This window comes from Plectropomus leopardus, chromosome 19 (assembly GCF_008729295.1).
Source record: "Plectropomus leopardus isolate mb chromosome 19, YSFRI_Pleo_2.0, whole genome shotgun sequence".
Taxonomy (NCBI): domain Eukaryota; kingdom Metazoa; phylum Chordata; class Actinopteri; order Perciformes; family Serranidae; genus Plectropomus; species Plectropomus leopardus.
In genome coordinates this window covers 5,785,694-5,802,154 of record NC_056481.1, presented here as the reverse complement: position 1 = coordinate 5,802,154, position 16,461 = coordinate 5,785,694, and the positions used below count along the sequence as shown (strand labels likewise).

Sequence of the window (16,461 nt, the reverse complement as noted above, 5' to 3'; positions counted from 1 at the left end):
CTTTACATCCAATAGAACTTAGTGGACGTTTTTTCAGAAAATGTACCTTTTCTAGTTCAGATTATCATCTTCTACTTAAAACCTTGTCTTAGATCATTAGCAGACATGAATTCCTTGTAAGGCATCAACTCTTTTTTTTTTACTACTACTTTTTAAAAATCTATGTATAATGTCACTTTATGAACCGTAAAAAAGGGAGTGGTCCAAAACAGGTCATGTCCCTTGTATCCCCCCACCCGTAAATTGCGCCCCTGGATTTTCCTAATGATTTTATTAAAATCTGTGAACCTGCTCTTACCACCTATAGGAGAGTTTGGGAAGACAATTTGGAAGTATGCAACTATTTAAATTACATCACTGGACGATCAAGTGTTGTTGGACAGACAGTGTAAATTTTGTAGTTTGTTTCATCAAAATTATTAAACGTGTAGCAAAAAAGCATTCTGCAAAATGCAAAAATAAACCAAGCTGTGACAGTTAAATTATATTTAAAAAAAGAAACTACAATCAAGACAGAGCACAAAAGCAGGAGTTGAAATTAATAAAAAGCAAAGCAGTTCATATCATGGATTTTACACTGATTAACCATTCGCTGTTATTTTACACTTATTGAAATATTTCATTTTTTTTGTCAAAAAAGCAAAATAATTTTACATACACTATTAATACAGAATTTACCATGAAATGATGCAGTTACAGCAGGTCATTATATTATGAATATGTTATTTAGACACAGTTCATGTAAGTCAAGAAAATGTGTGTTATAAGTATTTAAACACTCTGTGGTTACTTGTAGTTACAGTCTTCAGACAAACCAGTGAAACTGCCATAAAGCATCAAAGCATCTCGAACTCCCGACATCTATATACAAAATTACTGCAGTGTAGTAAAGGAGATGCTTTGTCCTCTTTGTCGTCCCATTTTGTCGCCTTCGTCTTTAATTAATATTAATAACTGTAGCTAAAATCACATCTAAACCCCTGGTAGATGATTCCAGTGCTCCATGTGAACTCTTTATCATATTGTGTTTACGTTCAGTCATCACACGCAACAACCTCTAAAGCAAAATGAGAACTTGTTGCAACCAGCTAAACATGCAAAATATCAAAAACAGACTTTTAAACCAGCAGTCTGTGTACTTTATTTTACCAGTTGCATAGATCACCAGACTGAATGATCCACTACAAAACATGTGATTATTCTGCATCGTCATTAGTATGTGTAGCCTTTATAATATTAGTTATAAAGCACAGATCTAGGACTTGGTGATGATGTATTCCTTTAAGCTTCCCACGACAGTCAGGGGTCGTTTTTGTGCAGTTTTATTATTGTCCTGCAGGGGAAGTAGAGAGAGCGCTCTCACTGCAGTTTCTTTGCCAGCTGAGCCAACTCTCTGGCTTTCCTCTTCTTCAGCTTCTTCTTGAGGAGGAGCAAGTCAATGTAGACGATGTGATCCAACACTGTGGAGGCGCAGAGGAGTCCACCATGCAGAGCGCCAGCTATCCCGCAGCTGAACACGTCTTGGCCTGAAAAAAGAAACACGTGTGACTTTCTTATACTTATTTTTAAGTATTTTCACTGAACCAGAAAACTAAAAAAAAGGTTAGTTTGGTCTGAAAAAAATTACACTGCAGAGAATCTCTCATGTTTCAAAGCCCACCCGAACTGAATCAACTTCAGGGCTTGTTGAGACATTTCTATGCCTGTAAAACTTCACTCAGCCACAAAACCCAAAGAACTGACTGTGCATGCAACAGTTTTAGCCTAAAAGCCTCAAACTGGAACTGTTCATACCTGAAATGTAGAGGTTTTTGACAGGAGTGTTGCACCTGTTCCTGGCCACAGTCTCGGCGTGGAAGCGGTCCAGATTGTGCTCAGCGGAGTACATGGCTCCACGCTGGGCGCCCAGGTAGTGCATGTTGGTCAGTGGGGTCGCCACATCCTGGAAAACCAGCTGGAAAACAAGACATACAGATAAAACAGAGCAGTCAACACATCTTACGGCTGGGTATCATTTATAATAACTGCGATACTAGTACCCTAAAAGTGATACTATTACCAATAGAGTACTTCATTTGATACCAGTCAAGTAAATCAAAACGTTCAGTTATGTAAAATGCCACCAGTTGACACATATAGCGGTACTTCAAATGTTTTGGTGGCATCTCAGCACGCTGAATTATGAAATCCATCAAATGCACGGTGGTCGACAATCACACGTTGCATTAAATTGAATAACGTTTGTGATGATTGGGTAGAAAATGTACAAGAAGTCATTTCCCTGTTCTAGGTACAAAAAGTATCAACAGGGTTCCTGCAGGTCCTTAAAAACCTTTTAAAATGTCTCCAATTCAGTTTAAGAAATATTAGGAAGAAAATAAATAGTCCAGAATTTTAATTTGTGAGGTCTTAATTTCCACAAACATTTTATATATTTAACTGATTAATCTTTTAATGTCTTTTTGTCAAAATTAATCGAGCTTCACATTTCTGACACATTTTTACTGTCTTTTCACTTTAGACTCGCAATTGCTTGTTTGCAAAATGTAAATTATTCCCAGCTCACACTAATAACCATATTTCTACATAAAACCTACTTCTGCACAGGGCCACATATATGCTACTTTCCTTTATGATTACATAAATAATTTGTCTAAAAATGAAAAGGTCTGAAAAAGCATGAAATATAATTGTCTACTACCTTAGGGCACCCTTTTAAGTACTGTTATTGTTCTACTGTTTCGATACGACTACGTACTTGGTTATTTTGGTCAATACATTATAGATATCACATACTGATACCCAGCCCTAAAATATCTTAGATAAAAGTTGATGGACATAAAATGGATCATTTTCAAGCACATGCAAAGACAAGTGTTCGCGTGCATGCATGACAGATCGTACCTTGTCTTTTATTTTAGGGAACAGAGTACAGGCCCAGTTGAAGAGGTTCTTTGCAAATCTCATTTTGTAGTTGTGGTATTCATCGCCCCTTTTGCGCACTGTAGTGTCCTTCCATTCCTCAAACCATTCGTACTTCACCATCGTCAGTATCGTCATGCAGGATTTACCTGTGACACAAAACACACAACACATCACACCTAATCTGTGCGCAGAACATCTCTGAAATTATTAGATTATTAGATTATGTCTCTTTATCACTGATTTTAGGACATAATGTCTTGTGAACAGAGCTTTATGTTAGTATAATCATTCGTAAAAGTTGGGGATGTTTGTACCCGGGTGTCTTATTTTGGCTTCTGGGTCTTTGGCAGACGGCATTGTGATGAACATCATGGGAATATTGTCTGGAGCTTCTTCTTTGCTCATTGCAAAGAAGTCATCCATCCTAAAACAAAACATGAAATTGACAAGTTCAGATCATCCGACATTCAGAGCAGTCTGGGCTGAGTTTATCAGCTGTGTGGCTTCACATGAAAGAAATCATGAGTTTGGTATTTAAATCCTGCAGCTGTGACCTGACTGATCGTGTACTCCATCTAGAGGACGATAAAGGGAACTAACTTGGAGATTAAATAAGCCACAAACATGAATAATATAGTATATTTCTTTGAACTTTAGAGTCCATAAATCTTTAGCTACTAAAGTTGGTTTTTTTTTAAATTTCAGAATAAAAGTGATAAATGTGTTCATGTTCCTGGAAGCAGGCCTTCATTGTGAATTTATGCAGGGTGGCCGCAGGTCCTTAAAAAGTCTGATCATATCTTAAATGCACATTTACTTAAAAAAGGTCTTTAAAAGGGTATTAAATAGTCTTGGGACGGTCTAAAATGTGACTGAAAGTGATTCATTGAGAATTACTGGTGCTGACACTACTGGAAACACAATTTTAATAGAAAAAGACTATTTGAAGGGGGAACAGACTTCGACTTAATACCTGTATGTTTGCATTGCCTTTATTTTCGCGCCATCTTCGCATTTATTCAGTGAGTCTCCATCGTTAAACTACGTCCATGCTAGCCAGCCTGCTCATTAGTTATCGATGTAAGTTCATCGGCTTGAAAAGAATGATTACTTGTGGTGGTTAACGCTTGTACCTGAAGCACTTATGAAGCAAACTGCACTCTTCAACTTTGGGAAAATGGGGGGTGAGGAGGGGGAATCGCACATGCTGAGCAGTCATTTTACCTTACTGTTAATTTTGACTGCAGTATGTTTTCACTTTTGGTGTGTCTTTCTATTGTTAGTTTGGTCTTAAATTTCAATTAAAGAGTTTTTTTTTTAAATAAGGTCTTTAAAGTAATTTATACTTGTTAATACCTTATGACTCCATTATTGCAGTACTACTTCTTATACAAGAGCGCCTCCATGTGCTGATTAAACGTCAGTGCGATCAGGCCTCTGCATACTTACGACTTGTCCATGTCATTGTTTTTAAACAGCCAGAAGTTGGTGGATTCGAGACCCAACTCCTCTTCAGTTCCATCAAAACCAGAGAAGACCAGGAATGATCCTCTGCCGTGTTTCATCATGTTCAGCCTGTCCTGGATATCTACAGCACGAGGAGGTTTTACAGTCAAACATCATCCTCATTTTCACAATAAAAAGCATTATATTTCAGAATGCACCCATTTAGGCAAGCGGGATTTGTTGCTCACCTGTCTTGACTCGAATCTCAGGAGGAAGAAGTTTCTGGAAGGTGGTGAAGATGCCACAGTTTGACACAACCACAGGTGCACGAACCTCCACTTCCTCTTGACCTTTCCTCACTTTCACACCTGTCACACGGCACACAGAGGACGGTTTTGGTCGGTTGCCTGAAGCTGATGTTGCCTTTTAATAAACATGGAAAAAAAATAGCTGAAAAAATGTCTCACCATAAGCTGCTCCTTTGTCGTTAACCAGGATCTCGGAGACGGGCGCTCTGACCAGGCAGTTTCCTCCGTGTTTCTGAATGGTGCGGATGATGTGGAAGGCGATCTCACTGGCGCCGCCTTTAGGGTAGTAGGCTCCACGTTTGTAGTGATGAATCAGGAGCGCGTTGATCAGAATACTGGAGTCCCTTGGAGGTACGCCTGACACAGAGCAAAAGATTAATTATTACTTTGTTGCAAAACCATATTGTCACCTTTTTAGGGAATAGAAACCTATTACGTCAGTCCCACTAACTGTGTTTTACTTTTCGAAACCAAAAATCCCCCTAAAAATATGCATTTCAGGGAATAACCAGGGATTATACCGACCCACGTGTCCGCCTGCCTGCAAAGTATTCACAAGGAGTCCCCCTAAAATAAAAGTTTGCAGCCACCACACCACGAGGCTACTTAAATTGGAGATTTTGTAAAAAATGCTTCCAGTTCTATAATGTTCAATGTTAATTTAGATGTAATTTCAACAGATATCTGCATGTGTATGCGGAATCTGTGAGCAACAAGACGAGATTATTGCATCAGAAGTTTTCTGGTTTTCTTTGTCTATGTCAAATATTTAATAAACAGCAGCTACTGTTTAGCATAATAAACTATATCTTTTAAGTTGTTCATATAATCACATTTAAATCATTTTAAATCTCGAGTATAGAGAATAATTATTGTCACTGTCTTACTTTTGGTCTCTTGATATTTTGGAGGACCTACCATAGAACAGATAGGAAAAGATGACGTGGAGGTCCTTGTTGCTGGTCAGAGTGTTCACCAGGTCTGTTGCACACGTGCCAGAGAGGCGGAAGACCGGGGTGACGAGATTTGCGAGTCCCGACTTCAGCAGGAATAAAGACACCCACTGCGGGATCAGCTTTAGAGTGGCCAGGTAGTGAGTCTTCTTCGCTGAGATCTGTTGTAACACAGAAGAAGTTTGAGATTCATTCGGCAGACGACACGCTGAGATGTGTGTCCACTAGCCAACAGTACCTTCATGATTTTGAAGAATTTCTCGATGGCCTCTGTGTCATCGGGGAATTGCTTCATCAGATGAGCTTTCATCTCAGTTTTACCGGAGAAGATGGTGTACTCTCGTTTCTCATCGCCGAGGCCAATCTGGATGGTGTCAAAGTGCTGATTCAGCTCCTGGAACTCCAGCTGGCCCTCTGAGAGCTGGTCGAAGGCGATGCGCAACAGACTGTTCTCATGGACCTGACCGATGTAGTGAAGCCCTGCAGAGGACAGAGTAGAAAACAAAAGCATTGTGGTTTTTTAAGTCATACCAGTGATATAAACCATCTTCACAACATCCATTCTAAGTACCCATGCGCACTGTTGTTTCTTTTTAGGTCTTATTATACAAAAAATCACTATTTATCAGATTTATCTTTTCTCTAAAAAACATAAATGAACAAAAGCGTTTCATAAAGACTGTTAAGTGTGAGTATTTAGATTCTTGGCTGAGTGGCAAACCCAAAGTCATTGTGCCGTCAGTTTCTTTATCACCTGCAGGTGCTGCCTCAAAAATGTTTCTATTCCCAAAATACTTCTCGAAATAGTTAAGAGATATATATACAAAGTTTAAAGTTATTGCCTCAGAAGCTTGTCTTAACTGTTTAAAAGGAAGAAAGTACTTTTGCGGTATTTTTCTTTGCAGTGTCTCAGCTAGAGCTGAAACTGTCAAATCAAGTAGTCGATCGATAGAAAATTAATTGCCATTTTTTTGATAATCAGTCATTTTTCAGCCAAAACATTAAAAATATCTGGTTCCAGCATCTAAATTGTAAAGATTTCCTGCCTCTCCTTATCACATGTGACAGTGAACTTATTTCATGTTTGGATTTTCGACTGTTGGTTTCTGGAGATGTCATTTTAGGCTATGGGAGATCCATTTTTATGAACAGTCATGAAAATTTTAATACATACACTCCCTGGTACACTGTTGGCTGTTAACACATATGCATATGTGCACATATATATATATATAGATATATAAATCCATGTCCTCTTACCGACATCAAACTCAAAGCCCTTCTCTATGTAGGTGTGGCAGCAGCCTCCCGCCTGGTCATGTTGCTCCAGCACCAGGACTCTCTTCCCTGCTTTGGCCAGTGTGGCTCCAGCCGCCAGCCCACCGATACCGCTCCCAATGACAATAACATCCAGGTTCTGGGGCACTTTGTCAAGGCTGAAACCTGGACAGAAACATGCAGAGTTAACAAGGTAACATGATGCTAACAAGGTAACATGACACAATGTGTTTATCTCAGACCGTTTAAATGAAGATGCACTGTAGATGTTATCCCAGACTTTTGTTGCATAATACAGTCTGAAGGTTGCACTGCACGCCTCTCCTGTCATAAACACATGGCACCTGATCTAATTCTTGCATGTTTTGTATCTGTGTTCTCCTCTGGGCAATAAACAGTAGATTAGAGTGAGAGCACAATCTCCCGGTCTGTAATCTGTAATCTAATTAAGATAAAGCCCACAGGTGAAAACGAATGACTGAACTTCTGCTAATTTAGGTCTAATCTAAACTCTGAGTTACGACACAACAAACAGGTCAATGAGATAGCTGCATCAGCACACCTCAGCAGTTGTACTGTGAACCAGCTGTATGTATAGTGTCCTTTTTGATATATGTTTTCTTGCCTACTTTGACCTATTGTAGGTTAACTTTTTCTGAGTTATATACAGTGTTTTATTACTACATATTAAGCTAATTCATAAAAATGTCATAATGTATTTGTTTTTCTGCTACTCAACTATGACAAGTCAATTAAACTTTGTTAAATAATTAATTTTTTTTTCCTTTTTGGTAGATACTTGCCTGGTGGCCCATTGTTTCAACATGTAAGTATATTTTTGTTATATAATTTGTCATCTATCCAGTTCAATAAAAAGAGTTAAATATGTTATTGCATTTAACATTTTAAGTGTGCAGTCTTTCTGGGAGTTTACTGTAAAATCCAAACTTAAATATAATTTAATTCTGTAATTACTGAATATATTGTATCTTGGTAAATTATGTGAGCTAATCAGGCTTAACTGGTAGAACGTTTACTTCTTTATCAAAGATTTAGTCACATCGCCAATATGCATCTTTTGACTGCATTAATGTTACCTTGCTTTATGACTTTGTCCCGCTTCTTCTGATCAAACTCTCGAGGTCCGGGGGGTCTCACTGACTCCAGGGAGAACGGACTCGGCTTCCCAAACAGGTACCAGTACGTTCCACCGGCCCAGATAACCAACCAGACCAAGAAAATTAGGAGCCACATCCTGGAGACAATCAAGTCACCGTCTCGGCAGAGGTGTAAGATTTATTCTGAACACTGCTCTCCTCGTGTGGCTCCTTTTATCAGGCTGAGTGCCAAAGGTCTGAAGAAGAGGGGCAGTTTGACATGTAACGCTATACGTGTTATGACGAGCAATAAAGATAAAGTGTTGAAAGTTTCCTGCGATGATAGTACGCGGATAACAATCATGTTTCATTCAGACAAAAGATCATTTGTTGCAAACAAAAGAAAATATAAAACATGTTTCTATATTTCACTTGTCTTTAAAGAAATGTTTCTACAAGAGATGCACTTTTATATCAAGAAATAAATATGCATAATATTTGGAAGTCAATGGTTTAGATCTCAAGAAGTTTAAAATTTATATCACTTAAGATCTAAATGTTACGGCACATTTTGTTTCTCTCCTGTTCTTTCTTTGATTCTTCAGTCGTGCCCAAAGAGTTCACTGGAAACACAGATTACATAAATCCACAAGTGCTTTTATCTGATAAAACAATTAAGATAAAGGCTACATTATAGTCAAGTCATCTTAGTTTATGTCTTTATAACAGTGCAGCTGAGCGTACACAAGTTTTATCATTTCAGGTTCAGTTGGTGTCCTGAAGCTTAAAGGATGAGATTTTTTTCAAAGACTTTTTAAAGAAATTTTCCTGCCTACCACAATATTTTTCTCCTGAAGGAGGATGATAAGTAAAAATACATAAATCTGCAACTCATGTAATCTATGCAATAACTTTTTTTTTTTACTGCATTCCTGGCATGGACATTTGTACTCAAGTTACACACTAATTCAGTTCACTTTAAGCAATAGATTTAATCTGAAGCCGGTGACAACGGGAATCACAGCAAACTCAGACGTGTGATGATGCAGTTCTTCACCTCTGTATTATAAATTTAAGACATTTGTGATTGGATTGGACGGCTGTTAGCACCATTAGCCGCTAACTGCCAGCTCAGCCACCTCTGTGCTGAAAGCAGTGTGCAGACCACCTCTGAATCATCGATTTTAATATCGTTTAGAGCTCCTTTTGACAAAAAAGACCAAATTTGGTGAAACGGAATAAGTGATATTCATGGGGATCTTTTTTTTTTAAAGAGTCCGCTACCTTGTCAAAACCTTCAACCTACATTACCCACAATGCAACTAAATTTTCAACAGTGTAATTGGAGTTTCAGGTGTGTTTTGCTAAACAGCATATGCACATACTGTATGCAATGGTACTTTTAAAGATCTTTTAAAAGATTTAATGTATAAAAATTAGAGAGTATCCATTTACGACGTAAACTGTTTTGCTTTTCTCTTGAATCTCAGAAAAGAGATTTTCAGAAAATTCCATATTTGAAGCAGTATCACTAACGCCAGTGCTACAATCATTTGTCTTTTTATTGAAGCGTGGCGTTTAAAGGTTTAGAGGTCATGTTTAGCTCTTGTGTTATGACAAGTGAAATATCACCAAGATTCTTCATATGATCTAAACTGTATTCTGGGATTCACTTGTGCAGAGTTGTTAGGTCATTGGACTGAGAAAAAGGTTTAATGTAGCATGAATTGTGTTTCTATATGCATTTTTACAATCTTATAAATTAAGAAAACAAAAGCTATGTTCATAGTTGTGGTTGTGTTGCTAATGTCGAGTGAACAAATGTGTATTTGTTGTTGCCCAGATTGAAAATGACGCTAATTGGATGGAGAGCTGGAACTGGAAGCCGGGATGAAGCTGCTGGAATAAGCTTAAAGACTTGGATACAGGAAGCAGCTCTGTGTCAACAGTGTGACCTACTGTGCCGCCACGGAGAAATCCTATTAAGAGTTAGACTAAGAAGGAGCTGCACAACTCCTGTGACTTTGCCCTGCTTTCTACGGCAGCACAGGTCAGTGTCATGTTGACTTGCGCTGATTTACGCATCAAACACTATCCAGTCGAGCCTGTCTTACATTAACCACTGTGATATAATGGGATGAAAGTGCAATAAGAGAGCAATAAAAGTGAGAAATGCAGGTCAGGTCAAAGCTTTGAACAGCTATTTGCATTTAATTACAAATTAATAAAGAAACATTTTCATATCAACAGGTACATACAGTAATCCGGTGATGGAAAGGGTCTCTCTCCTGGTAAGCAACACCATTACACATCTTCTTACTACTGTACATTTTATCCACAAGACTTCTAAAAGGATGCTCCAGCAATGTAACCGGTCACATAAAAAACTGTTCCCTGCAGGTCTGTGTGCTATGTTACTATGCAGCCTCCCTTGTCTCCCTTGTAGGGGTTCTTGTCATCTGGAACGCCCTTAATCAGCGGATCACTTGGCATCAGTCCCTCAACAAAAGCAACAGTATCTGCACAGTTTGCAGCCACCTGTTGAGGAGAGGAAAGATGGAAACAAATGTTAAGTATAACAAACAGATTTGTCCTGAAATTTTTAACTTTCATGCTTTATTTTTTAAGCAGATGGCAGATGGAAAGAGGACAAATGTCTGCCTTTTGCATGCAAAAAATGACAATAAATGACAAATTATCTTCTGTTCTATCCAAATTCATCAGGCATTCGTCTTGCATTAATATTTTCCATGTTTTGCAGCTAAAATTAAAGATAATACTGACAAATTAAATTATTTCATATGCAATCATATTTACCACTTACTACTACTACTATTATTGTTTTAAAAATTATTTTTATTTTGTTTGTCTCTGGGTTTTATTTCTACATTAATATTTCTGTGTTAGTTTAGCTTTCTGTTTTTTCTTTTATGATTTTTAATTCCAGTATTACTACATCCTATTATTTCTTAAAATGCAAATAAAAAAACAAAACATGAAAGATAATATCAGACATATTTTTTTTACAGTTGACGGCAAGAAAAGATTTTGTCTGTATTTTGAAAAAGAGGTATTTTACTTACTGCTGTCCTAGGTGTGTTGACTTCCTTCTTTAACTGTTCCAACTCCATTTTCAGGATTTCTTTATCTGACATGTCCCGAGCCATCCTGACTGTAGGAAGAAACAAGATCAGAAACGTCACAACAAATGCCTGAAGGTGAGTGTATTCTCATGCTTTAACCTGTGGTTTCTTCAAGTATTTCAGTTTCAAAAATACTCCCTTGAGACAAAATACATGTAAATCCAGCACAGACAGTTCTCTCAATCATCAGTCTTTACCTTTTGAATGGTGGGATCCCCAAAAATGAGAAAAAAGATTTGGCTCCTAAGAGCTCATCGACTGTATGTCTCCCTGCAGTCCGGTCGCTTCTTTACACTGACTGATCCGTGCCGTCCCACTGCTCTTCATCCCAGCTGATCCCTCGCTGCAGGCTTTTGGGAGAGGTCGGCACAGGATTGGACCTGATGTCACCAATCCCCCGTGATGAGATTAAACAATCAGGAGCCGTAACCTCTGAACAGGAAGGAGGAAGAGGGGAGAGCTGCCGACGAGGTGGAGAAAGTGAGACACTGAAATAGAAATTATAGATGTGTGAACATCACTTTGTCTGTTAGTTACTGTAAATGAGGCAAACACACACACACACACACACACACACACACACACACACACACACACACACACACCATTTTGTGTCACTTTTTGTTCATTTTGTGTCTCCTTATGGTCACTTTGTGTCTCTTTGTGATTATTTTGTGTCTCCTTGTGGTGACTTTGTGTCTCCTTGTGGTGACTTTGTGTCTCCTTGTGGTCATTTTGTGTCACTTTTTGGTCATTTTGTGTCTCCTTGTGGTCACTTTGTGTCTCTATGATTATTTTGTGTCTCCTTGTGGTCATTTGGTGTCTCTTTGTGATTATTTTGTGTCTCATTGTGGTGAATTTGTGTCTCCTTGTGGTCATTTTGTGTTTCTTTATGGTTATTTTGTGTCCCCTTGTGGTCACTTTGTGTCACTTTTTGGTCATTTTGTGTCTCCTTGTGGTCATTTTGTGTCACTTTTTGGTTATTTTGTGTCTCCTTGTGGTCACTTTGTGTCTCTATGATTATTTTGTGTCTCCTTGTGGTCATTTGGTGTCTCTTTGTGAATATTTTGTGTCTCCTTGTGGTGACTTTTTGTCTCCTTGTGGTCACTTTGTGTCTCTTTGTGATCGTTTTATGTCTCTTTGTGGTCATTTGGTGTCTCTTTGTTATCCTTTTGTGTCTCCTTGTGGTCACTTTTTTGTCTCTCCCAGAGGTGCAGCTAACCCATAAAGTAGCGATACGACATCATGAGCACACAGTCTTGTGCCAAGAGGAAGGAGGCCAAGTCTTCACCACTGATTTCATTACATCCAATCACTTGCTCTAAGTCTGGCGACGTCATCCTAAAAAACAAACATGGACACGTAGAAGCCACACTGACACTGCTGATTTTAAAAAATAAACTGATTAATTTTTAAAAAATCTTAACAAACACTAATTTTTAGTAATGTTTACATCTAGGGCTTTGGAAGAAAAAAACAACTACATAGATGCACTTATTTAGTTGCATTATATGTGAGCTTCTTCTTGCTTTGTATTTTTCATGTTACTCTATTGTTTGGTTTTCTTGTTTTCATTGTTGTTGTTTGTTAGGCTTTGTTTTTGGCAAATTTCTATGTAATTTTCTTGTACTTTTGGCTATTTTACGGCTATTTTTTATTTCTTATGATTGTTTGTGGGCAGTTTGGCGGTAGATCCACTTAAAGTAAAGATTTGTGTACAATATGAAGTATATAACCTAACGAAGCAATCTAATGTTTCTTGAGCCGAAGTTAAAGGTTTAATGAAAATGTTCCGGTCCTGTGAAACTCGTCCCACTACTCTCTGCTACTTACCTCCAACTGACATTTCATCTGAGACATGAGAGGCTACTGATCCTTAACTAAACCTTCAGTGGGACTCACACTAAGCCATTTTCAGGATCTGGGTTAGTCTCATCTACTAAAGATTAACTGGAGACACGTCACTGTGGATCAACAGCAGCGTGGAGACGCTCCTGGTCATTATGAAGGCTTGGTCACCTGATGAAAAACTGCCCTCCCCACTTTTATGTCCTAGTTCAAATTTCAAACACTTTCATTATCAAACAAACCGATAAGCAGGATGCATAATTAAAAACTGGTGACTAAGTGAGCTTATTTTCTCATTATCATTAGCATTTTTTAACAGTAATTTTATTGAAGTTTTAACAGCATAAACATAAAAAAATGCACATCGGTATACAAATATACATTCCCTCACACAGGCACACACTTCATTTTTCCCCCCTGGAGCTACATCTGTTTTTCTTTGTGACTGGGAGAAAATACATGACAATTCCTTCACCAAAAATAACCATATTTCACAGTTTCTGGCTGTGATAAACGGTGTGATTTTGAATATTTTTAAAGTAAACATGCCTTTCAAACCCACTTTTGGGGATTAAGGGTATTTAAAATAAATACAAACTATAACATATAAAGTTGAATTTTCCTTCCCTAAGCCAAATCAAACACCACAACTCCCTTAATGGTGCTTAAAAAATATTATAGGTGCCTCCCTTGTTTGGCACCACCCCTCCCCTCTCATGAATAAAAGTCACAATACACCATTATTTTTTATTATTTTTTTTATTGTTTTAGCAAAATAAGTCATTTAACCTGTACTTTTTTGCCTGATATTAAATAATAACGTCAATAGCAGCCACAGACGCACTTTCCTCCATTGTATTGATATGTCCTCTCCAGCAGGTGGAGGTAAGCTTCTCCTGCTCCAATGAATGGACTCGCTCCGCCCACTTGGATCTGTCAGCCAATAGGAGTACGCATCCGAAACTTTTCAAAATATGACCATTCCCGCCTGAAGTAGAACCGCCTCCTACGCGCGTATACGGATGCATGCTTTTATTCTGAAACGTGTGAACATTGTGACCGGAAGTGCTCAGAGTATCTTCAGTGTTGTTGGCGGAGAGATCGCGTCAACAATGGCAGCTCCCAGTAGGAAGCAAACGTTACGGTTTCTCAGCCAGTTTGGTGGATTTATCTTGACCCGGTTCGGATTTTGGAACTGTTTTAGTATGCTGATGCTGTTTGCTGAACGAGCGGATTCAAAAAGGTAACGTAAACGAGCGCACACGGTACTAGTAAACAGCTAACGGTAGCTAAAAAGCTAGCTAACGGCGAAACTCAGCAGCAGTTGAACATAAACAGCTTAATATTAAGATGATTGTCGAAGTTGTAACGTTATGTGGTCATAAATATGTGCTGGAGATCATATTTGTTAGTCGACGTTTTATTATTTTTTTGGTTAAAGGTGTAAAGCTGCTAGCTAGCTAACTTAGCGGGTTGTATTTCAGCATTTAGACATAACCTGAGGCAGAAAGTGGCAGCCATATGGAGATGTTTAAATTAAAATGACAAAGTATGTTTTGCCCTGGTCTGTAATTTTCTCTCAGGCTGGGGACAGGCTGTAATTTTTGTGGTGCGTTGCTAATGGTGGTTTTAATCTCTGAGGATGTAAACTGGGTGTGTATTGTTTCAGTCTGTGGTGGGCAGGTCTTACTTAGACCACCACACCCTCTGAATTATCCTGTAATTATAGCAACTTTAACGAAAATATGTTCGCCCTTTGTCATACCTGCCTGCTTATTTTAGGTGTGTTTTTCCCTCTCAGTTTTAAATAGATGCACTTTAAAGCAAGAATGTGCTAATAATAATGATAACAATAACAACAACAATGTAGTACTATTACTACTGCTACTAATAATAATCTTTATTTGTATAGCACTTTTCATTCATAAAATTCAGCTCAAAGTGCTTTACTTGTGAGAGTGCTAAAATTTTAAACCAAACAATACTAATATGTAAATATTTATATTCATAAATAATAAAATAAAAACATTATGTAGCACATGGATATTAGGGGTAGATTGATATTGGTTTTAGATAGGTGTGTTTCTGTAGATGTTTTTAAGTAATGCTAGATGATAAAGTTGCTGTACACTGCTCCTGCTTTGGTTAATTCACAGACATTATTCATTGTTTTATTTGTTATCATTTTTACTTTTTCTTTCCTCTGTTGTGCTGTTATGCATCTTTCACTAGTTGCAGATTTGTTTCCCATTTAATCTTTTTCATCCTTTTTACTGATTTCATTGCAATTTGTGACTTTTGATAGCCATTGCTGCTAGTTGTTTGTTTTTTTGTTGTTGCATTTGTCGCTATCATTTGTTGTATATCCCGGAAACTTTTTAATGTAATATACAACATGTTCTTGCTACTTATGAGACAAACAGTTGAAAACAGATCATTAGAAATAAAGCAGTTGCTGTATAATTAAAGTTTAACTCTAGACTCTTTTCATTCATTGTCATCTCCAGGAAGCCAGACATCCATGTGCCGTACCTGTATGTGGACATGGGCGCTGCAGTGCTCTGCGCCAGCTTCATGTCTTTTGGGGTGAAGAGGAGGTGGTTTGCGCTGGCCGCTGCCATCCAGCTGGCCGTCAGCACATACGCATCGTATGTTGGAGAGCAGGTGTACTACGGCGACTGGCTTAAGGTGAGTCACCCTCTGTGGTTGCCGTGTGCAGTTGGTGTACATATTTTCTGTATGTCTATATATGTATTTTTTTCTAGGCTGTTTGAGTTGGCACCTTGTAATTTTATGTCACTGTTTTTGCTTTTTATTATCTAACATTTTTATATTTGTAATTAATTTTTTACTATTGTATTCTTTTCCTGCTCGTACTGTACTGTACCTCAATGTGAATTTCCCCACTGTGGGACGAATAAAGGATGTTCTTATCTGGAGGAAGTTATCAGTGTACGCTGGTTAAACTGTCGTCCAATATCAGTTATTGTATTGTAGGTCGGCCTTTCTGCTGGTTTGCCTGGTTGTAAACCACACCATAATTTTTCTGTTTGTTTTTTTTATATCAAATTTGTATAATTATTTATTAATTGAGTACAAATGAATTTAACATTAAAGCACAGACCTAACCAAATATACCTGACATCACTGCAGTTAACACAAAAACAACAGTTCTGACTCTTAAAATGAACATTTTGTTTTCAAATGAAATGCTCTGACAATCTGTCACATCAGAGCAGCTGTAAATTGTATCACACAATGAAATATAAAATATAAAAGCTCTTATACAACCAAAAGCCTACGTCTGCTTAGTCTGTAGGTAAAATGAAAACAGACAGATAGTTAACTGTTGTGACCTCCAGAATATTTACACATCTGAGTTTGTGCATTTTCATTTAAAAAAAACATTTCAGACAAAAAGCTGGGAAAATCGCATTTTTGTAAAAGGACATTTTCAAGCGCA

At 37.9% G+C, this 16,461-nt stretch overlaps 2 protein-coding genes across 2 annotated transcripts; one reads left to right on the top strand and one right to left on the bottom strand.

The window, feature by feature from the left end:
• Positions 1-1,359: 1,359 nt before the first annotated feature.
• si:ch1073-13h15.3 (inactive all-trans-retinol 13,14-reductase) lies at positions 1,360-8,164 on the bottom strand. The gene is made up of 11 exons (XM_042508667.1): positions 8,008-8,164; positions 6,893-7,075; positions 5,871-6,112; positions 5,598-5,793; positions 4,839-5,036; positions 4,620-4,739; positions 4,375-4,513; positions 3,240-3,349; positions 2,905-3,071; positions 1,795-1,954; positions 1,360-1,526 (listed from the first exon to the last, which is right to left on the bottom strand). Exons 1-11 carry the CDS (start codon positions 8,162-8,164, stop codon positions 1,360-1,362), a joined length of 1,839 nt encoding a protein of 612 aa, XP_042364601.1.
• A 5,933-nt stretch (positions 8,165-14,097) lies between these two features.
• On the top strand, positions 14,098-15,772 carry tmem101 (transmembrane protein 101). Its single transcript, XM_042508201.1, has 3 exons — positions 14,098-14,241; positions 15,506-15,686; positions 15,764-15,772. The coding sequence occupies exons 1-3, from the start codon at positions 14,111-14,113 to the stop codon at positions 15,770-15,772; spliced, it is 321 nt and encodes a 106-aa protein (XP_042364135.1). The 5' UTR covers positions 14,098-14,110.
• Positions 15,773-16,461: the final 689 nt, after the last annotated feature.

Bases quoted from the DNA above. Each gene is read 5' to 3' on its own strand.
- si:ch1073-13h15.3 (XM_042508667.1), bottom strand. From the start codon at position 8,164: ATGTGGCTCCTAATTTTCTTGGTCTGGTTGGTTATCTGGGCCGGTGGA. The intron at 6,113-6,892 runs GTAAGAGGACAT...TGTCCTCTGCAG, and splicing joins GGGCTTTGAGTTTGATGTCG to GGCTTCACTACATCGGTCAG. The intron at 4,740-4,838 runs GTGAGACATTTT...GCCGTGTGACAG, and splicing joins CGACAAAGGAGCAGCTTATG to GTGTGAAAGTGAGGAAAGGT.
- tmem101 (XM_042508201.1), top strand. From the start codon at position 14,111: ATGGCAGCTCCCAGTAGGAAGCAAACGTTACGGTTTCTCAGCCAGTTT. The intron at 14,242-15,505 runs GTAACGTAAACG...TGTCATCTCCAG, and splicing joins GAACGAGCGGATTCAAAAAG to GAAGCCAGACATCCATGTGC.